Genomic DNA, 23,367 nt, shown 5'->3' on the forward strand with positions numbered 1-23,367 from the left:
TAATAATAATATTAACCGGATTGTCTGGAACTATCTTCTCCTCTTGCCACTCCCTTGGAACCATGACAGAGCTAAGACTTAGACTGAACAACTTCAGAGGTGATGCCAATTCTCTTGCACATTCACGTAGTACATGGACTGACATGTCATCCAGTCCCACAGTTGTATTCACATTGATATATTTTACAATATGCTGAGCACATCCTGTTTATCTACCTCAGTTTTGACATGCATCTCTATCACATCAGCAACTGCAAAATATCCACCTGGATAATACAAATTTGCAAAATGATCACTCAGCAATGCAACTATTTTTGCCTCTGTCATCTTCCTACCATCAAAATTGATTCAAGTCATCCTTCCATAGTCAATTTTCCTCTTACTCCATATATAATGAAAAAACTCTTTTGGATTTACTTTGGCCTGCTTAGCTAATTTTCTTCCATAATCAGATTTGGCCTTTCTTACCATACTATTCATTTTTTTTTACTTGCACTTTGTCTTCCTGCTTATGAATATGCTAATCATGTATTTCTTCATATTCCCTCTACAATGTTTTTTTTTGTAGATCTTGCTCTCTATCTCTACTTATCCACTTAATCCCCACTTCGTTTGTTTTCTGACCATGGGTATTCAGTCTGATGCTGCTGTTTCACTCAAACAATCCCCGACTACTTTCTATACACTACTCGCATTCTTTTCTTGTAGCTTCTCAAGCCATGGCACTGCTCCAAGATAACTCCTAAGTTTCTTGATAAAGAATTCTGCATGTTTAGCTACTTCTCAGCACAAGACTGCATGGTCATGCTCCCCAGTTAGAGACTGTGTGTGTGTGTATGGATATATCTTCTGATGCCATTACCAGATCCAGAATCTCTAAGCAACTGTATAAATTCTATTTCCATCTTACTATATCCCCTTTCCTCCCTCCAATCCATGCCCTGCATTCACTGTGCTAATATGCCGATGCATGGCATACGCTGACCATATACCACTTTGAACGAAACTGTACCGTTTTGTTTTTCATATTTCCCGGCCGTCCAGTTGTTTTAATAAAAATGTCAATTTTGGTCCGTTTTTACTAAAAACTATAAATATACTTTAATATTGTTCATAAATTATTATTCATAACCTATAATCGTATATCAATATCATGGATACCAGTAATTTGTATGCCCATGGAATCACATTGTTTGATACTAAATATCAATATCTGCAGTGATTCATTCAGAGAAAATAAAAAATACATGTTGGCAACACTTGCGCATCTCAGACACGGTGTATGTTCTGCTGCACAGTGCTTTTGCTTTTGATTTGCCTGTGTGCTAACCAGGAGCTTTGTTATTCAATGACGGTGGTTTCAATTTCATATTTTTTAAAGTTTTAAGTCTTAATTTTTAAAGCTTTAAGTCTATCCTTGCAATGTCAAAGAGGCAAAACTGCAGTTTAAATGACGATTTCCAGAAAGAATTCAAATTTATTAAAATGGACAAGCTGTGTGGTGATGAAACAAAAGTGGTATGCCAACATTGTAATGTCCATTTTTCTGTTGCTCATGGAGCAACAGAAGTGACATCAACCAACATCTACATGGCCAGAAACATAAGGATGTTCAGAAAACTCTGGCTTTAGTTATAAACATCAGCTCGTTTATGGTGAGGAGTGGTGATAGTGAAAGCTATAAAATTGCAGCAAGTGAAGCTCTTGTTGCTTATCATCCTGTGCATCATGGACAAAGTTTTCGCGCACATGACTGCTTGTCGACATTAAAAAAGAAAAAATCAGCTAATGCCTTTTTGTTCCCATATAGGGAATAGGCGAGACCGTTTAAGCCCTATCTAAGTTTTGGAGACTGAGTATGGCGTTCAATCTCCACTGGTAGTCAGTCAGAGATAGTTGGCTCAAGGCTATCACTAATATTAATCGGCACGCAGTGAAGAAGATGGCTAATAAGTGTCACCATCTCGTGGTCCCTAACCCTAACACAATATTTTTAATATCTGAAAATAGTGTGGGTTCGACGGCAGATTTTTTTGAGTTTACGGGACAAAACCCCCACTTGCCTATACCAGAGATTGACCAACTTGGGAACTGGTTGGAAAAAGGGCTTAGAAAATGTTCCTGCAGCCAGCAACTAGACTCGATCTTATAAGTGTTTTTTCGTGCAGTCAAGTGCTGTAGAGTGGAAAAGCCACTTATGAGCTACACAGGCTCCTTGCTTGCCAACAATGATAAATAAAATTTATGAATGAAAATTTTCTTCATCACGTACCAAATCAGAAGGCAAGAATTACTAACATTTTGTCACCATACATATTGGGCGAAGTAACAGAGGATTTGAATAAAACAAAAAGCATTACATTCAATTTAGATGCATAAAACAAAAAAGACATCAAACTTTTTCCAATCATTTTGCAGTACTTTTTGCCAAATTGTGGTGTTCAAGACTATTTCCTTACCTGGTGAAACATCCGACCTACACTGTGCTATGTTGAAGGAAGGAAGTGACAAATTTTCCTTACAAAACAAAATTGTTGCGTTGTGTGCAGATAACACAAACACTAATTTTGATGGTTGCAAAAGACTTGGCAAAAATAATGTGTTAATATAATAAAACTTTTTTTTTATCTCTTACTTTTTCATGAATACAGAATACTCATGAAAATATTTTCATAGGAAAGAAAACAAGGAAATATTGTCAGCCTACATCTTCCTGTGGAGCACTCTACAGCAGCAATGAACATATATATTTTGTCTTATTGGCCTATCTCACAAAGAGCCTCAAATTCTCTCTTCTAATTTTGCTGGTTATAGTTCTTCAGCTAACATCAACAAAAAACAGAAGACCCTTTGTATTCTATCCCTGCAACTAAAATCATTTTCTGTCAACCAGGTCTCACTGACACCTATTAATTTTTGGCTAAATTAAGGTGCCAAGAACTCATCTCCCTTATTTCTGATACTTCTAGCATTCGTGTACATACATTTCAATATCCCATTGAACCCACAGTTACTCTTACATATTGTAATTACAACCCATTCGAATCTGAAACCTGTGAAATTGCATCTATAAACTGCATAGCATTCCTTCTGCACAATCTTTTCATTGGCTCATTAGCAATGATGGCCCTTCTCAATTCTCTCCTGTCATACAGAGGCAGCAGATTCACAATATTTACCATATTTACTCGAATATAACTCGCACCTCTGATTTTACTTTATGAAACTCCATGGAGGCCTGGATAATAATAATAATAATAAAAGTTTTGCATATACCTCGCACACAAAAAAAAGTTAAAAACTTTAAGAAATAGATGGTGAATGTTGTTATGGCAGTTTCAGATATTTTGGAATTTGGCTGAAGAGAATCAGCATTTCAACTCAACAATCGTAGGCTTGCCTTTTTCTTTGAGTCGTGTGATCTTTTGTTATACCGCACCAATCATATACACAGAGATGGAAGCAACCAGTAGAGGATAGGAGTGAGAGCATTAACTTCTACTCGATCTTGGATTGCACAGAGGTGGAGCAGTTAATGAGGCGAGGTTTAGGTTTTACATGGAGTGGATGGCAGCCGGCAGCTTCCACCAGATTCTAGCATGGAAGATTAAGAGACCATCATTAGAACTGTTGTGCAACTGAATTTTTTAACTGGAAGATTCAAATATATTGCGTGATGAAAAGGGTCATGGGTGCTTAAGGGTCAAAGCTGTATAACTGAGAGGAGACCTCCACATAGCCTTTAAAGGAATGCGGAGAACCAACCAGGGCTTCTGACCTAATGTCCATTCCTCACCTTCTCGTGGTGCACCCTGTTGGGTATCTACTTTGATACTGAACGAACGAGGATGGGCTGGCAATTTGGGATTTAGCCGACCAAATTGTATTCTTATTGGTTAAACCAAAATAAAAAATGATGGTACAACATGACAAAATTTCATGCCGGCTGGGGCATCGCCTGGTTAAACAAGGCCCCCGTTGTTTTCGCCAGGGAACCAGGGCGAACAGCGAAAAGTCAGCTACTGGAACAAATCTGAAAACAAACCCCAACTCAACATCACCAGAGTTAAAGATTGGTACTATCAAAGTAAGAAGCCTGAATGGCAAAGAAATGGAGCTAGCTGACGAATTAGATAAGTACCAGATCGACATAATAGGGGTGACTGAAACAAAAAAAGGCCAAAACTGGTGAGATCTTTCTGAGCAATAAATACAAAATGTTATATTCAGGCAATGACAATCAAGGAAAAGAAGGAGTAGCCATAGAATTCAACACAAAATACGAGGCTAATCTTCTAGAATGGCAGTCAGTCTCAAGTAGAGTAATGTGGGCAAATATGAGAATGGGGAACTGGACAATGAGACTTATTTGTGCCTATGGTCCCACAGAAGGTTCTACTAAGGTAGAAGTGGAGGAATTTTTTGACGCTTTAGAAAAAGCAACTGACACAATGAAAAAGGAAAAGTTGGTCCTTGTTGGGGATTTAAATAGCAGAGTAGGAAATGATTGCGAGACATACAAAAATATTTTGGGAAAATTTGGAGAAAAGAGCAAAGCTAATAATAATGGCAAATATCTGTTGGATTTCTGCTCAGGACATGGACTGGTTATTACTAACACCATGTTCCAACATAAAAATGTGCACAAATTCACATGGAGAGAAGAGGCAAGGAATAAGAAAAGTCTCATTGACTATGTTATTGTTGATAGTGATGTTTTCTCCCTGGTGCAGGACACCAGAGTGTACAGAGGATTTGAAATTGGAAGTGATCACTATTTAGTCTTGAGCAGGATAAAATTGAATTTCATATTGAAAAGAATAACATGTAAGAAAGTTTTAAAGCGAATAAAAGTTGAGCAGCTCTCAGATGGGAACTGTAGACTAAAATACAGAAAGATTATTGAAAAGAAAATGAAATAGTTTGGGAACAGGAATCAAACCTTGGAGATTCAGTGGCAAACTCTGAAGAAAACATTGATTCTGCCAGAGAGGCATGTGGTGAGGTAGTGTGCAAGGATAAAAAAATCAGAACTCCCTGGTGGACACAGGAAGTTAAAGAGGCAGTGAAGGAAAAGAAGAAAGCATATCAAAAGTTCCTGGCAAATAAGTTAGCTTTTACTCTTACAGAATACAGAGACAAATGTAAGAATGCTAAACACTGTGTAAAACTAGCTAAACAAAAGTCATGGGAGGACTTTGGCAAGAATATAGAAAATAAATATCAAGAAGGTGGCAAAATATTCTGGAGGTGGTTGAAGAAGCTTAGGAATGGAGGAAAGAGTGCTGTAAAAGGAGTTAGAGATGATAAAGGTGACATGAAAACGGTAGAAAAAGATATCCTTGAAGTATGGAGTAATTACTTTGAAAAACTGCTAAATGAAACAAGCAGTGATGACAGCACACTGATAAAAAACACTGACCAGGCATGCAGTCAGGAATACATATCCATACTTGAAGTAGAAAAAGCCATCAAAGGCTTGAAATGTGGAAAGGCAGCAGGAGTAGATGATATTCGACCAGAAATGCTGAAGTATGGTGGTATAAAAGTCTTACAGTGGCTGCACTGCATAGTTCAGAAAGCCTGGACAGAGGGACGAATTCCCAATGATTGGAGTAGAGCTCTCATAGTACCCATATATAAAAAGGGAAATAAAACTGAATGTGAGAATTACAGAGGTATTTCCCTACTGAGTGTTCCTGGCAAGATCTATGCAAGTATACTTGAGAAACGGTTGAGAAGAATTGTGGAAGAAAAGCTTGGTGAAGAACAAGCTGGATTCAGGCCAAATAGAGGCTGTCAGGATCAGATCTTCACTTTACGACAAATAGTCGAGAAAGCATGGGAATATAAAAAAGATCTGTATTTAAGTTTTGTCGATTTGGAAAAGGCATATGACAAGGTGCCAAGAGAGAAGCTATTCAATACGCTGCAGTTATATGGTGTCAATGGGGTATTATATCAAGCAATACTTAGTCTTTATTTGAGTTGTAAGTCAGCAGTTAGAATTGAAGGAAGTAGAGGAAGATGGTTTAATGTTAAATCTGGTGTGAGACAAGGATGTACATTATCCCCTCTGTTATTCATTATCTATATGGATCACATTATGAAGGAAAGTAGTATTAAACATGATATCAGAATTGGAGATGTTAATGTCAGCTCTTTGCTTTATGCGGATGATGTTATACTTCTAAATCCGCTACAAGTCTGCAAGATTCTCTGACTAAATTCAATTGCTGTTGTAATAGATATGGTATGAAGGTCAGCAATAAAAAGACAAAGACAATGAAAATAGGCAGAATCATTGAAAATGTCAACTGTGTTGTGAATGGAGAACCTGTGGAACAAGTAAAACATTTCAGCTATTTAGGCACGATTTTTACTGAAGATGGTAAATTAAATATAGAAATAGACAACAGAATCAGCAAAGCTGGTATGGTGGGAAGTCAATTGAATAAATTCATATGGAATAAGAGAGAAATTAGTCGGAACACTAAATTAGCTGTATACAAGACAGTGTTCAAACCAGTTTTAACTTATGGATCTGAGAGCTGGGTCAGAAGTAAAACGCTTGACCAAAGACTAGAGACCGCAGATATGAGAGTCCTGAGAAAGATTAGAGGCATGAACAGATGGCATCAATGGCAATATCATATTAAAAATGAGGATATTAGGAAAGAACTTGATATTGTCAGCATCCAGGAATGCATTAGCAGAGCTAATCTCAGGTGGTATGGTTACTTAAATAGAATGGGAGAGGAAAGATTAGCAAAACAAGTGTTCTCTGCCAGGTTGGCAGGAAAACGACCCAGAGGAAGACCAAGATATAGGTGGATTGATACGGTACAAAGTGCCTTAGACGATAGAAATATAAGATCTGATAATGTTGGAGTCTTGACAAGTAACAGACTGATTTGGAGGAAAATTGTAGATAGGAAGTTAGTAATGATGTAATTTTTTCATGTAGTACTGTCATATCCTGTACACCCCTTGAGGGTACATGGCAGGAATTTGATGATGATGATGCTTGATGAAGGTGAGTCGTTGCTTAAATAATGTTAATAATTAAAATTTAAATTCATTCATTTTATAAATGTGAGTAATTACAAATTATAATGAATATTGAGGATTTAATTATAAACGTCTATTTAGTTTTTTCCTGAAAAACTTTAGTTTCTGAAAATCCCCTCATGTATCTCGCACCACGATTTTTTTTTTAAGTTTAATTTTTGGGAAAAAAGTGCAAGTTATATTTGAGTAAATATGGTACTTTCATACTCTTCATTTTCACATATTTCAACAACTCTCCCATATCCTCTCTCATTGCATATTTCTCACCTTTCAAAATCATTTGTTTCTGCCAAAACAATCAACTCTTTTACTTCTTTCTTCTGCAAACTGACATCCTCGATCTTCACAACTGGGAAAAATGCTTTCATCACTTTCTCATTAAGTATATTTTATCACTGAACCTCCATCAATTTCTTCTTATTCACATTTTCTCACACTTTCATACTTTTCCCATTCAGTTTTTCTTTCATTCTTCCTCCTGCTGTACCCCACAACCATCTTTTCTCACGTTGCTCTAGCTCCTGCTTCTTTCAATGCTCTCATTCATATTTCGTCACTATCATTCATTTCTTCCACATTCTCCAAAACACTTTTGTTATCTTTCCCCACATCATTAATATTAGTCACTTCATTCTTCTGCTTTCCCATACAACTGTGCGCACACAAAACATTTAGGATGCTCTCTCTCTCTCTCTCTGTGTGTGTATATATATATATATATATATATATTAGGATAACCAAGCAATTTTATATGCTTGGTTATTTTAGCTCCTAATCCCAAGTGTGCAAACAATTAAGTTTGCGCCTGAAACAAAGTTCAAGTCTAAAGATGGACTTTGTTTCAGGCGCAAACTTAATTGTTTGCACACTTGGGATTAGGAGCTAAAATAACCAAGCATATAAAATTGCTTGGTTATCCTAATATACAATATACCCAAGTTAAAATTTATTCCCATATATATATATATATATATATATATATATATATATACACACTCTTGCTTTTGTACCATAAATTATTCACTCTTGGTAATGAATACATAGAACATACATTACATCATGCAAAATCCCTCATGCTAAACTCAGTAAACAAGGATGCTTTGGCTACCATTTTCCTTGCACATATTGTTGCCATGAAAAACAAACACTTTTTAAACAATATTACGTATTAATTATCACACACACACAACTTTGCAGTCTAAAGTAAGATATTACCAAAAATAATTATTAAAATAATTAATATTCATTAAAATAAAAAACATCTGTGGGCCACTTGCAGCACCACTTCTAATATGTGCTATGGCTATTACACATCCTCCTCCTAGGAAGTACTATAATAGACATTGTCTCTCTTCATGTATGCTTACACTACTCTTGCTATTGATTGTATAGACAAAGCATGTTTCTTACAACTGTTTTTTCTGATAAAGAAGCAGCGGTATACCAATTACTTCAGTAGTCTGAATACTGTTTGAAATTTGGGTATAGATGGGATGCTTCATACCCACTTAGTGGAGTTATGCTGGAAGAAGTGGAGGAAGCAAAGGATCTTGGGGTAATTGTAGACAGAAATTTAAAGTTTTGAGAGCATATCGCAAAGAACTGTTATGAAAATATCTCAGAGAATTGTTGGAATTGAGGAAGACATTGACCACACAAGATAAAAGGGTGGTGGTCCCACTGTATAAAAGATCAGACCAATTGCAGATTTCTGTGCTCAGGTCTGGTCACTGGGATTTGAAAGGGATGAAGTAACTTTGGATAGGGTGCAGATTTTTCATATGGTAACATGATGAGAAGGAACAAGAACAATGGGGCATTCCTGGAAGTTACAAAAGTAGTGAGTACAATAGTAAAAAGTTTTTTTTCCCATGGAGAATGGTAGAAGCATGGAATGCATGAGAGGGTGGTGAAAGTGCAAACAGTGGATGAGTTTAATTAAGGAATGGTACAACAGACTTTCTATTGGCTAGTGTTAATCTCCATGATGAATGACTCCATGGAAATCAAGAAAATATGATTCAAAGCATTATGTGAGATAGCATTATGAGAAGGCTCACTACTTAGCCTGCTTTCAACCATTATTAAGGTCATCACTGGGTGCTAGACTAAGGAAGATACTTGTAGAAAAAGTTTTTCCATGGTTATCAAGTAAATTATAATGCAAAGTGGCGAGTTTCGGGAAGACTAGTGTAAGAATGCTGAGAATTTAGATAATTTTTTTTTATTCTTAACTAATTAACTGCAACTATATGTGTGCATCTCACAATGCACACATACAGATAGCTTACTACAACCATTTTAAACATTTAAAATCTGGTAGTAATTTAAAAATATAACCACCACCAAGTAAACAAAATACTCACATGATGTAAATGACAGAACAGCAGACTTAAAAAAAAGATTGGTATCACAGAGGTAAAAGGTGTACAACTGATATGGCATGATTTGGTTGCAATAAGCTATCTGTTATAAAACAGCAAAGTATGACTTATGTATCAGAAGAACTAGACATGCTAGCAATAATGAAACTATGTTTCATTTTCAACAATCAGTTTTGTAACAGGAATGTAAATAATTTAAGAAATTATTGTAACTATATTGTAATTATAAAATCTTAGGGATTCTATAATAAAAACCTGTACATATAAGAACTACCCATGCACTGGAATAGACAATAATATAAGTATTACTCACTTGCTTCCATCTTCTCGAACGGTCCTAATTGAAGACAAAATTGAACAGTATTTTATTAGTATAACCTACTATATATTCACTAATTAAAAAAACAGGCATTACATTTCATAAAAGCTAATGCTAATGAAAAAAAAAAAAAAAGAAAAGAAACTTAATGCAAAAATTCCTTCAAAATGGTTATCCCAAAAGTTTTATTTCTTCCTCTTAAGAAACCTTCACATACTGCCAATGAAATCATATAAAGGTTCCATTGCAGTGTCATACACTAGAGGAATCTCCAAATAGCTCATTTAAAAAAAAAAAAAAAAGTTAATACCAGAATTGTTAGGATTATTTGCAGTTTTTAAAACAAATGTTCCTTTTCTAAAACACTCTGGTGTATGTTACATCTCTTGCTCAAATGGCAAAGCATTCGATATTTCCAAGGCATGTGATCAGTTTTAGAATATGCTTTCTAAGCAAAATACCATCCCATGATCATACATCCATCCTCTATAAATTGGGTGGCCAATTTTCTCTGGATGCTAATTACATGTCATGGTGGATGGTTTCCATCTCAACCCTTTTTTTTTTTTTTTTTTTTTTTTTTTAAAGAATAACATGAAACTTGAGTCTCTGTAGCTCAGTCAGTATAGACGAAACCCTTTGGTTCAAATTATTCCCGTTTTTAACATGAGGAACCTTTATCTGGTCTCTTTCAACTAAAGGTGAGTTAGCCGGTCTCATATGGAGGTAGAGGGTTTTCACCCGGAAACTCTGGTTTTTCGTCCCTCAAAACAGGCAAACTGGCCCCGTGAACATACACTGATCACAGTCATGAATACTTATGACAATATGTGGAAGAGATAGGGTCCTCACCACATGTCGTTACACCCGTAGTTAACCATGAGTCACATCATGGTAGTCAACCTCCTAGATAGGAGACAACACATGAATGGGAATATGCAATTTATGTCTGCTTTGAGAGAAAAATTTACACTTCAGTATGAAATTGTGTTCCTGCCAGGATTCAAAACTACGTTTCCATTCAAAGGGCAAATGTCACATTGCCCTCATGATGCAATATACTATGGAAGCACTCTCTATCCCTTGGAACAGATTTTCCTCATTATCAAAGATCAACAAATTATACAAATCTCTACTCTCCATGAGAAAAATTGGGACATAGTATGAAAAAAGTATTTTCATACTATGTCCCAATTAAATTAATAGGAGTTCAAGGAAATTATTATTAGTGTGGTACCATGGTTAGAGAAGTTATTTATTTTATTATTAAATAAAAAATATTCCATTTTGTTCATTTGGCAGCTGGCAAAATCTACTTGCCCATAGGCAAGTGGTTGAGAGTATTTGTCAAGCTCTGCTCATGATTATTAGTAACACCCGACCTCCATGGAGTGCTAAGACTCAACGGGAGATCAACCATTACACTCAGTTTAAAGCACAGTCTATCAAACTGTGCTTTAAACTTATTCAACGTCAGGCAATGCATTCCACTCTCCATGCCAGGAACTTGATCCTTATGTCCCTGTTTACACCCTACTTATACAGCTTCCAGCAATCTTCTTGTTCTATTTCCTCCCCCCCCCCCCAAGTCTGAAAAATTTCTTCCACATTAACCCAGTAACGATCCTTTACCAACTTAAATGTCTCAATCATATCCCCTCTCTTCCTCTTATTCACAAGGCTTGGAAAACTGAATTCAATCCGTCTTCATATCGCACATCCCAAGGACAAGTTACTTACCACTTTAGTCAGTCTTCTCTCAACCCATTCTAATATATCTCATCATCATGACAACCAGAGGACTAAACATCTGTGCACAATAATCCATACGAGGCCTGACTGATGTGTTATACATGGAACTAGAACCTCATTATTCCTACATGTTTAGGTCCTCTGGATCACTGCCATAATCTGATGCGATGACCTCACAACATGTTCGATGTGACCCTGAACTTCAGATCCTTGTTCACCTCCAAAGTCTATATGATTATGATGCCGTAGCACAACTGGAAGAACAGCAGAACATTGTGCCCTTCAATTGGAAAAGACCTAAGTTCGATTCTCGTCATAATGAGGGGAATCCTTATATGGGCTTTTTCAGTTGAAGGTGAGTTAGCCGATCTCACACGGTGGTAGCAGGGTTTTTTCTCCCGGAAACTCGAGTTTTTCATCTCATATGCAGACAAATCAGCCTTCAGAACACATGCAATTTACAGACAAAAAAATATGCTGTTGGTGAAGGTGAGCGATAGATGCCGTTGATGGAGTAGTGGAGAGGATTTAGCTGAGTAAAATAGTGTGCCTTCCCACAATGAATCCTTGGGACTCCCTGGAGATGTCACATAATAATAATAATAATAATAATAGTGTATACTTTGCATCCCATAGTTGCCTAACAAATTTCAGAACCTTACACTTTGCAGCATTTAACTGACAGTTCCATGTTGTTGCCCACTCACACCTGAAATTCTCCTTTAAGGCCACATTTACTCGATTCCTCACTCTCCCCAGTTTTGCATCATCTGCAAGGAACTGTATATCACCAGTTAAACACATCCCAATATCGCTAATATACAATTAAATAACAATGATCCCAAAACACACCCCTGTAGCACACCATTCATTACTAACTTTTCTCTTCTGGGAAAATTTCTTCTCACATATGTATCTTGCAGATACCTATATATCTGCAAGATACATAGAGAGCTAGTTGCCTATTCATCTCACTAATCTATCATCTATCATCCAATCCTATCTGCTTCAGTTTAGTTACCAACTTGTGGTGTAGCAATCTATCAAAACTTTTGCAAAATTTAAGAGTTGTACTGTATATCACCAGTTAAACCCATCCCAATATCATTAATATTAATATAATTAAAAGATAACTAATCAAGGGATTAGTTATACTTATGTCATCTTTGTATATGCATCTCCTTTATCAAATACATTTGCCATGTTGTTATAGTACATTAGCAAGCCTTTAACAAACCCATGCTGACAAGCACAAAGAATACTACTGTAATCAACTCACTTTTGTATCCCATCTCTCACCAACTTCTCCAATATCTTAACTGCAACTCCAGACATAGAGATCTGGCCTATAATTTGTAGCCTTAGCAGTATCACCATGTTTGTGAAATGGAACAACTTGTGCTGTTACCAGACTCTTGTTAACATGTTGACTCATTTAAGACAGAATATCCCCAGGCCATTCAGAATGACCTTGCAGCAGTTCTTACACATCCACACAATTTCATTGTCCACATAAAACTAAGTCATGCAATACAGAAACAAGTAAGTCTTACTCACTTGTTTCTATGTTCACTCAATGATGCTTTAACCACCTTACCGCCCATTATGGATCCAAAAAGCATCCTCATACGCTTCGTATCCATCATATATTTCAATGTAATGTCAATGGTATTACAATTTTAATATGTACTTTGCATCCATGATAACCTTGATATCTATAGATGTCTTGGCTGGTAGTGTAGTTAAAGCAGCAGTGGCACTTTATGATAATGTGGTAAGCAGGTAGGCCAAGGTTAATGATAGCTCCCTGGGACATTCCTTTAAGACATGTACTCTGCTTGGAAAGAGGTCAATGGACACCATAGTATAAGGAACAAACAGTAATAACACGCTCTTTAAGATTTAAGACCTCCTTTTGCTGTGTTGACTGCAGCAAAAGACATACTTTCCACAAGCATGCAATAGTGATCAATGAGAATTTTGAACGATTTTTGGACAATTGGAACAGTGTTTGGAACAAACATTGATATATAAAAAAATAAATAAATAAAAATTCCTCAAAGTCATATAGGCACAATGATATTTTAAAGAAACTTTACTATAGCAAACTGTCCCCTAAAACAAATTGCTCCTCTGGTCCTCCCTATAAGTTTCTAACAGTAAGTGGTCTACTGCACAACAACAACAAAAAATGCAGTTAAAATAAATGGGCATAAAAATACAGATTGCCAAAAAAAACTGTAACCACACCGACACTGCTTGGAAAGAAGTTAAACACCATAGCATGAGGAACAAACAGCCATGACATCGAGCTTAAAAAAGATGTAGGATCTCCCTTTGCTGTGATGACTGCAATAATCCTACAGGGTATACTTTCCACAAATGGACAACAGTCATGGGAATTTTGAACCATGATTCTTGTAGGAATGTAATGAAGTCCTGGACTGTTGTAGGGAAAACATCCCTTGACCTCACCTGACACTCCAGTTCATCCCACAGATGTTCAATAGGGTTGAATTCAGGACTCTGTGGAGGCCAGTCAAGTGTGGTTCATGTCCACAAACCATGTAGTTTACCACAGCAGCTTTATAACATGGTCCATTGTACTCCCTGAAAGAGACAATGGACAGTTCCATAAAAACACAACAAAGTAGGAAGAACTGCATTGTATAGAATGTTCAGATACCTCTGAGTTCATTGTTCACGGCACCACCACAAACAGAGGTCCAAGACCAAACCAGGAAATACAGGACTATGAATTTCATAGTTGGGATCACGCAGTCTGGTAAGAGATGTTCATCAGGCATCTGTCACACTCACACCCATCCATTTGCTCTGTAGAGAGGTAGTGTGATTCATCATGCTCCATAAGATGGCTTTCCAAGCTTCCACATCCCACTTTACATGCTCTTTGCACCACTGAAGACTACTGTATGTTGGTTCGGCTAATGAAGGGCTTGCACATGTTATGGCTCCACTATGGAAACCAATGTTGTGAGCTTCAGTTCTGAATGTTTATTTGTGCATATCTATTTTCTAATCTATGCCCAGAACTCCACGTTCAACATGTCAGCCAACAAATGATGGTTTTATGCATTATCCTTCATAGCACTTTACAGTCATCCACTGCAGGTAGCACTTGCAGTTGACTCTCTGCACTTTCATTTCAGTACTGAATATGCTGAATGGATGGTGCAATTTGTTAACAATTTGCTGAATAGATAGGCTGTAACATGGTATCCTATCACAACACCTGTTTCAAACTCCATCAGTTTCTTTCTCATAGCCATTTCATCCTGGACACAGCTGTACTGATTTGGGAGCATCATATTACTCCAATTTATACTGGCTATAAATGCATGACTTGTTACATGGCACGATGCACCTTGCCCATGGGGGGTGGAGGTGTCCATTTACTTCTTTCCAAGCTGTGGACTTAGCTATAAGGCAATAAGGTAGCATTTCCTTAAAAAGGTATATGGATAAAAAGTTTTTTTGCTAATTTGCAAAAAAAAAACAAAAACACTACCAACTTTTTTTTTTTAAGAGTGTGGGAATCATGAAGTCGTTTTCTGCTTGTGCAAGTCATTATTTCAATATTTCCATTCTTCAAGTAGAGGGGGATCAACTGAATTTCCTTTCACCCTAACTAAACAAAAATTGAAACTATTACAAGCATACACCTGTCATATAATGCATTAGGTTCCAGATATATGTCTGTGCATGCAGTGTCATATAAATGAGCTCTTCTTCCTTGCATTATGTCACCCAGTGCAGGATGATGCGACTTTAAATGATCCCAACTAGCCTGTCACCGAGCCTGACGATGGGGGGGGGATGTATTTATGTCTGCAGATCTGTGTGCGTCCACAGGGTTGGTTTGAGTGGTCTGAGGGACCAAAATCTAGAGTTTCCAGGTTTTACAAACCTTCTACCTGCATAGGAGACGGCTAACTCACATTTATTCAAATAAGACCAGATAAAGGTTCCTGAAGTCATAGACGAGAATTGAACCCAGGTTTTTCAAACCAAAGGGTCGGTCTATACCGACTGAGCTATGGTGGCTGTTAGTATCGTATAAATGAGCACCAGTAATATCTCAAAATTATCATATTTGCAGATCATCGCAAGGCAGACCTTACTGTATATATTTACATTCTTTGAGATTAAAATAAATGTTATAAGTGTTATATTTATAAAATAAATGTTATCGATTAAAATTAACGATATATTGATATAAAGATATTTATGTCAATCTCCACATCCTCTTCAAGTGAAGGTGAGCTAGCTGGTGTCATGCAACCGTGAAAGGGATTTTCATTCAGCAAAACAGACAAAATCGGTCCTAATTACACTGACCAATAGTCGTAAATCCAAAATAAATAAATAACCTAACAACATCCCTCTTTCTCTCCTCACCCCTTCCAAAAGAAAAACATCTAATGTCTGCAACTACCCTCCCCATCTTCAAGCAGATCCATTTTGTGGTGTTCCTTTCTCAGCTACAGACTCCCCCCCGTTTGTTTTATGGAAGAAGCAACAACTAAGGCTATGATGTCAGTGTATTATATCTGTTAACCGGAGAATTTTTCTGGCCGGTTTGCTTGCCTGTTCCTACAGATGAAAAATGCTGGCACTTGAGTCCGCCCAACTCGACTTCAAATGACAACCCAACCCTTATGTTCTTCGCATCGTGGACTATTTTCAAATCACATCATTCCAACCAAAGGACATCATTCATCGATAACAACTGGGCTGGGGAGGCTCTCATAATTACCGACCTTATACAAGGGCAGCTCCTGCACAGTCATATATAGGGACAATCATATACAGGAGTAGCTTGTGCACAAGCACTGCAGAACCCCCAATTTTTCTTGATATATAAATATATTTATTCATTTATTTATATTTGCTTGTAATATTTAATTTTATCATCAACAATCGTATACAATTTTCTTATTTTGTATAAAAAATAATAAAAATCCATCTCGTAGCACTTAGGAGGGCGAAGGACGCTAGCAGCACTGTTTACCACAGTGTCATATTGCTAGTACAGTAATATCTCGCTAATTCGAACTAATATAAACCGTGATCGTTCGGATTAGCGAATTTTTCCCCAAGAGACAACAATAACTAGCGTTTAAGACAAAAATAATCAGATTCTAATGGTACATCAATTAAATTCTGTAAATAAACGAAGAAACTGATAGAAAAAAAGCTACTGTACTATAATGTAAAACTTAAAAAATAATACAAGTTTATTTTAATAAAAAATTTAGTTTGTATATATCTGTATTGTTGAGGATTCTGATTTAATAAAATTGCATTGTTCAGTACATAACTTAATTTGCGTAAAAAATATCACTTTTTTGTACACAACACACAAAAAAGTTTGTGTGTTATATAGCGAATCTCGGAGCTGCATTAGCAATAAAATATTATGGAATGGCGTATCATTCTGCTTAGCCCATTCTATACACATATTAAAACTGTCAACTGCCTCTTTATGTTTTACTTTTTTTTTCTTCGAGTTCTTTATCGTCATCTAATTCATTCTGTATCGTCATATTTATAATTTCAGCATCTGATTTGATTTCGAATTCACTTTCGGTTCTACCTGTAATCCATTCCGTAACATCTGTTTGTGAAATTTCAACATCTGGATTTATATTTTAAAACTAAATTATGCACGTTTTTAATTTCCTCTTTATGTTTTACTTTTTTTTTCTTCGAGTTCTTTATCGTCATCTAATTCATTCTGTATCGTCATATTTATAATTTCAGCATCTGATTTGATTTCGAATTCACTTTCGGTTCTACCTGTAATCCATTCCGTAACATCTGTTTGTGAAATTTCAACATCTGGATTTATATTTTAAACTAAATTATGCACGTTTTTAATTTCCTCTTTTTGTATATCACCGTAGTTATCTTGGTAAATTCTAGAAGGCCACAGTTTTTTCCATGACGCTCGAATTGTTTCGGGTTCGAGGCTTCCCAAGCAGCAGCTGAGAATGCTGCATCCTTTAAATTTATATTTTTTATTGATGTGTTAACGTCATAATTTTGGGAAATTACATTTAAAAGCAGTTCTGATTATGTTCTGATTCATTGCGTACAACAACAATGTAGTACAGTTTGGAGGCAAAATAATAGTACACAAAATAATAATACGTAATAAATAAAACTTTTTTTTTCTTTCAAACCGCGTTCGGATTACTGGAGGGTTCGGATTAGCGAGATACCACTGTATTTGCTACGCACGCAAGCAAATGCACGTCATAGTGAGATGCGAGCTATTAGCGTAATGCGGCACTGTCCGTCGCGTAGTTCCACTGTTGTTTATATGCAGTTTGTACCAGTAGTAGGGTGTTCGTAGTCTTATCGTGTTTACTCCGTCTCTTTAAATATTTGGACATTACAATTAAAGACATAACATTTGTTATAGTTTTTATTTTAGAACATTATTGGGATTATGATAATGGATTTTATTTTTAAGTAATTTTGAATTATACCAAACTGTATAATTTTATCGATAATAAACAATATTTTTTCAGGTTTAATTTTTTACCGTAATTTTGATATTTCATCCAAATACGTATACACTGTAAGTACAGTGTATATGTATATTTCGAAAGTTGCATCCCCACCATTTCAAGCCACGAGCCGCCACTGATCATATAATAAAACCATCAACTCTGAAGAGTTCGCATATCTGCCTTTTATGATCCCACTGACCAGATCGCCGCTGTAAATTTGGTTTCTTTCAGTGGTGGGTGAACTACATGACAATGTCACCTACCACTGAAAGAAACTCTTTCGTTGCTCTGTCAGGCAGAGCAACAAAAAAGTTTTTCAGCAATATATATAGCCGTTAGATCTTAGAAGGTAAGAGGCCAGCCCATTATATTGTTGACCTGATTTGCCGAGAGATTAGCCACATCTGCCCTCCAACCAAAAAGATATGAGATGTAATCTCATCGTTAAATGGGCGTTTTAGTGAATGAATTTCACTAAAAGTGAAATTCATTCACTAGTATGAGACTTCCACCCTGATCATTGGAAGCCTGAAGTGAATCTCAAGTTCCGAATTAGCTGATTCTTAGCCCATTCACGTACTAATGCAAATATGTGAAAGACCAAGAGGTTTTCGTGGGTGAAAGTCACATAAACACACACGTCCAAAAAACGTTACTTTTTTTTTTTTGAAAAAAGCTATATTTACTGCACACGGAATTTACGTGGTATATTCCCATACCAAGGCAAACTTCAAAGCTCGTGGGCAGAAAATGAATCTAAAATAAACTTACTGTTCTTCAGAACTCATTGCCGATCTTTATATTATCTTGTATTTTCTACCCTTGACTATTTTCACTATACTACACAGAACATGCAAGTAAGTAATGAGATTTATATATCTGTAGCAGTCATGGGGAGATAAGTTATCACATCCTCTTAAAGTGCTATCGACGAGATTTCAACACTTGTTTTGGAAAACTGAAAGATAATGATGCATATTGTTTCAGTCTTTCTTATGTTGTTCCCAGATTCATACAGAAGGTCAACTTTAAAAAATGAATGTCAAAGCGAATTTTTAGTGAATTATATTATTTTTTTAATGAAATGTTATAGATAGCAACTCATCTAATTACAATATGCATAGTTATTAGGCAAGCTATATTTTAACTGCAATCATTACCTAATCCGAAACGAAGTGTTTTATACAGTTTCCATAACAATATAAGTTCAATCGATCAACTGGTATTTCTGATCTGATCAGCTCTTTCAGGATTAGGTAATAACTGCATCATATCCCATCCTAATTTATGCTCACGCGTAGACCTACACTTTTTACCGTGTAGGCATTCGGAGCCGAAATCCAACGGAATAGGTTGGTTACTCCTTATTCCTAGAGGTATCCTATGTCTGTAGAGGCGTGTGTTAACGGGGCCGGTTTGACTGCTTGCGGGAGGGGAAAACCCCAGATAAACAGGGGAGAAAAATCCTGCGATCCACGCCCAAGACCGGCTTACTTGGCTAAGTCTGAGAAAGAGCCTAAGGTCCTCACGTCGGCGACGGGAATCGAACCCAGGACTCCTTTCCCAGACATATGTTGCGAAGAGCATAGCCACTCGGCTAACCGAGCGGACAATAACTGCATTTAAAATATTATATATTGCATTCATACAATAAGTATACAGTTTCCATTATACTGTCGACTAGGGGAGGATTAAGCCGGCTGGAGGGGGGGGGGAAGCAAAAATTTCTACATTTGGAAAAGTTGACATTTCTCTTCCAGGCTGGTATACTTGTGTGGCGGTATTGAATTTATCTTCTTTTTAAAATAGTAGAAACTGTTCCAATTCATCATTACATTGCGTAATATCTGTATAGTTCTTATAGATCTCTTAATTTTTCCACATAGCTCGGGGTCTCTGGCGGCCTCCAGGTCAGACACCCGGTTGATCCGGCTCTGTTGCCGACACACACACACACACACACACACACACACACACACACACACACACACACACACACACACACACACACACACACACACACACACCGAGACTTTAACGAAAAGCTCAACGATTCTGTATGGATTTGGTTGTATAGATTCTCTCTATGTTCACTGGGCATCTACAGATGCAGTATGGTCACTCCGATGCTCGGTGATGTGCCACACCAGGCCTCGCCATATCCTCTTGTTTGCTTTTCTGGTAGCCTCAACTCTCTGAAGATAAGCAACTACACACACACCATCCATCCATCTCATTAATGGTCTACCCTTTCCTCTTTTCCCAGGAACTTTACCTTCTATTACTGTTCTGAGAAGTCCCCCTTCCATCCTTTCTATGTGTCCAAAATATTTTAACTTTCTTCTGTCAATATCCTTAAGGAGCCTTAAAGTTCTACTGATCTTTTCTAACGCCCATGCATTTGTACGCCTTTCAGTATATGATATCCTCAACAGCCTTCTGGAACACTACATCTCAAAAGCAGATATCAGTTTCTTATCTGACTTCTTTAGGTTCCAAATCTCACATCCATAAGTCGCTGTTGGAAAAACAACTGCATCCAAAATCCTCAACTTTGTTCCCATTGGAGATAGATCTATCTTTCCAGATTTTAGACAGGTCTCTGACTGTTGTTTTAATAATTCCTAACCTTTTCTGACGTCTTCTGAACAGCAATTGTTCACATTAATAATGGATCCCAGGTCTACTCCCTATAAGGGAATAAAAAAAAATTAAAAATAAATAAATAAAAATAAGCTAACGCATTTTTTTTTTTTTTTTTTTTTTAAGGTACTCGCTGACTTCCTCAATTCTCTCTCCATCAAGGTACACTTGTTTCTCAAGAGCTTCTCTGTTTGTATTTCCTTTGAGAACCATAATCTGTGTCTGTTAGGAATGAGTTGAAGTCCTCTGTTCTGTTATTACTGATCTTGTTAACTTTGTCAAGAATTAGTCCTAGTTCTTCCATGTTATTACAAAGGAGTACTGTGTCATCAGTACTCCTTTGGATGACTGGGCTCATCCAATGCTTCACGCATGATGTCCTTCGTACATATACTAACGAGTGAGGAGAAAGTAAACATCCTTGCCTCACTCCATTTCCAACTTGAAGCCAGTCAGTCAATACCTGTTCCTACCATGGCTTCTTGCTCCCTATACAAGTTGGCTATCAACCTGATAGTGTATTGAGGAAAACCCATTCTTTTCATTACTTCTCAGAGTTTCACATGTTCAACACAGTCAAAAGTTTTAGAGTAGTCTAAGAAACACATTACCAGAGGGAGTCTGAATTCTTTATATTTTTCTATGATCTGTCTAAGGCAAAGGATCTTATCTCTGGTGCGCTTCCTAAAACCTGCTTGTTCCTCGGGTATCTCTGCCTCAACTTTGGCCTCAATCCTATTTATCATGATCTTCAATAAAATTTTGCTTGCATGAGATATTAAAGTAATAGTTCTATAATTCTTGCATGCCTTCATATCACCTTTCTTACGTACTGGTATGAAAACCGACTTCTTCCAGTCTCTAGGTCATGATCCTGTCTCCCATATCATTGTAATCAATCTATAAAACACTCTTATCCCTCCGTTCCCTGTGGCCCTTAATTAACTCTGCTGGGATTTCATCTGCACCTAGGGCCTTATTGCTGTTAAGCTGCTTAACTGCTCTTTCAACTTCATGCTTAAGTGGAGGAGGTTCTAAATCAAAATTTTCCTGGTGTGAGGGTTCCACATTTTCTTTATCCACTCTGCTGTACAGTTCCTCACAGTATTCTTTCTATCTGTTTTTGATTTCCAACTCTTCTGTTTTGGAGATAAATGGGTTTCGAATTGCATCATAGATGCGAGGGATCTTTTATAAGTTTTTCAACTGAAAGTAAGTTAGTCGTCCTAATAGGAAAATGGCAGTGTTTTACCTTCAAGATGCTCTGGATGCTCATTCCAGAGCATCCAGAGTATCTTCGCCTTAGGAACATGCGCAGTTAAGCGACTAAAATTATGAAACCAGTTGTATTAAGTCAGTTAATCCATACAACCAAATCCATACAGAATCGTTGAACTTTTCGTTGCAGTCTCGGTATCTTGATACTTCCTGATTAGAATGGAATGAACAAATGTGCATGTCAACTGTAAATAGATGAATAATTTGGTTTGAAAAATCTTTGCACTTAAAATGCTGTGTGTGTGTGTGTGTGTGTGTGTGTGTGTGTGTGTGTGTGTGTGTGTGTGTGTGTGTGTGTGTGTGTGTGTGTGTGTGTGTGTGTGTGTTCGCCTTAGGAACATGCGCAGTTAAGCGACTAAAACTATGAGACCAGTTGTATTAAGTCAGTTAATCCAGGTTCAGGCACATCCCACTAGATTGGATGTTAGAGTAATTCCTAGTGGATTCACAGAAGAAACATCAACTCGGTTGGATGATTTTTTGGAGACCATGACATCGACCTTATAACCTTAATTATAACCTCAGTCAAATAGTTTGGTTTTCCCAGCCAAACCGAATAAATCCAAAGTAAAAACTTTGGACATTCACTAATTTGGTTATTTGTGTATGAGGAGGAGAAATTAGTTTTAATATTCTGAAATGACGGAGCAGTGGTAGAAATATTCAAGAGGAATGTAATCAGGATCCTTAGAAAAAGCCATCGAAAACTTTAAACATGGAGTAAACGATTGTAAAAATATTTCAGTAAACGATATTCGACCTGAAAATTTCAAATATGGAGGTATAAAAGTTTTACAGTCCGTGTACTGAATAATTCGGAAGGTTAAATTTCAGATGGTCGGAGTCTCTCATAGCACCCATTTATAAAAAGGGAAATAAAAGAATGCAAATTCCACAGGAATTTCCATATTGTTCCATATAAAACAAAGATCCCAAAGTTTTGTAAATCTGGTAAAGGCATATGACAAGGTGCCAAGAGAAAAGCTGTTCAAAACGCTATCACGTAAACAGAACATTCGAGTAATACAATGTCTATTTGAGTGGTAAGTCAGCAGTTAGGAGGTACAGGAAGATAGCTTGATGTAAAATTTGAAAGGAGAGTGCGTACTATCTTCCATAACTATTCATCTAAGTGGATGCTATTTTAACTTATGGATATGAAAGTTGGGTTAGAAACAAAACAGTAAATGAAAGAATTGAAATCACATATGTGAGAGTGCTGAGAAAACTTATAGGAGCGAACAGATGGCATATATGCCAGAATCATTAAAAATGAAGGTATTAATTAATGAACTTGATATTTTTTTAGCAAAGATCTCTGAAGGTATGGTCACTAATTCATTTCTTTTGGATCTCTTCGCTACATCTGACAATGCCATAA

The 23,367-nt window shown here is 36.7% G+C and overlaps 1 protein-coding gene across 3 annotated transcripts in view; it reads right to left on the reverse strand.

Moving 5' to 3' along the window:
• Positions 1-23,367, reverse strand: part of LOC150110233 (purine nucleoside phosphorylase-like) — a 125,424-nt gene that overhangs the window by 80,553 nt on the left and 21,504 nt on the right. Inside the window, exons 1-2 of one of the 3 annotated variants that reach the window (XM_090398486.1) lie at positions 18,837-18,904; positions 9,769-9,792 (exon numbers count right to left, since the gene is read on the reverse strand). In XM_090398486.1, the coding sequence (XP_090254612.1) occupies positions 9,769-9,792; positions 18,837-18,853 (41 nt within the window). In that variant the 5' untranslated portion in view covers positions 18,854-18,904. Of the gene's footprint in view, positions 1-9,768; positions 9,793-18,836; positions 18,905-23,367 lie in introns of those variants that run through there. The other 2 variants (XM_090398479.1, XM_090398493.1) reach the window with 2 other exon arrangements.

The sequence above is a fragment of the Typopeltis vanoorti genome, chromosome 1, assembly GCF_054136105.1.
Source record: "Typopeltis vanoorti isolate ZY-2024b chromosome 1, IOZ_Tvanoo_1.0, whole genome shotgun sequence".
Classification (NCBI taxonomy): Eukaryota; Metazoa; Arthropoda; class Arachnida; order Uropygi; family Thelyphonidae; genus Typopeltis; species Typopeltis vanoorti.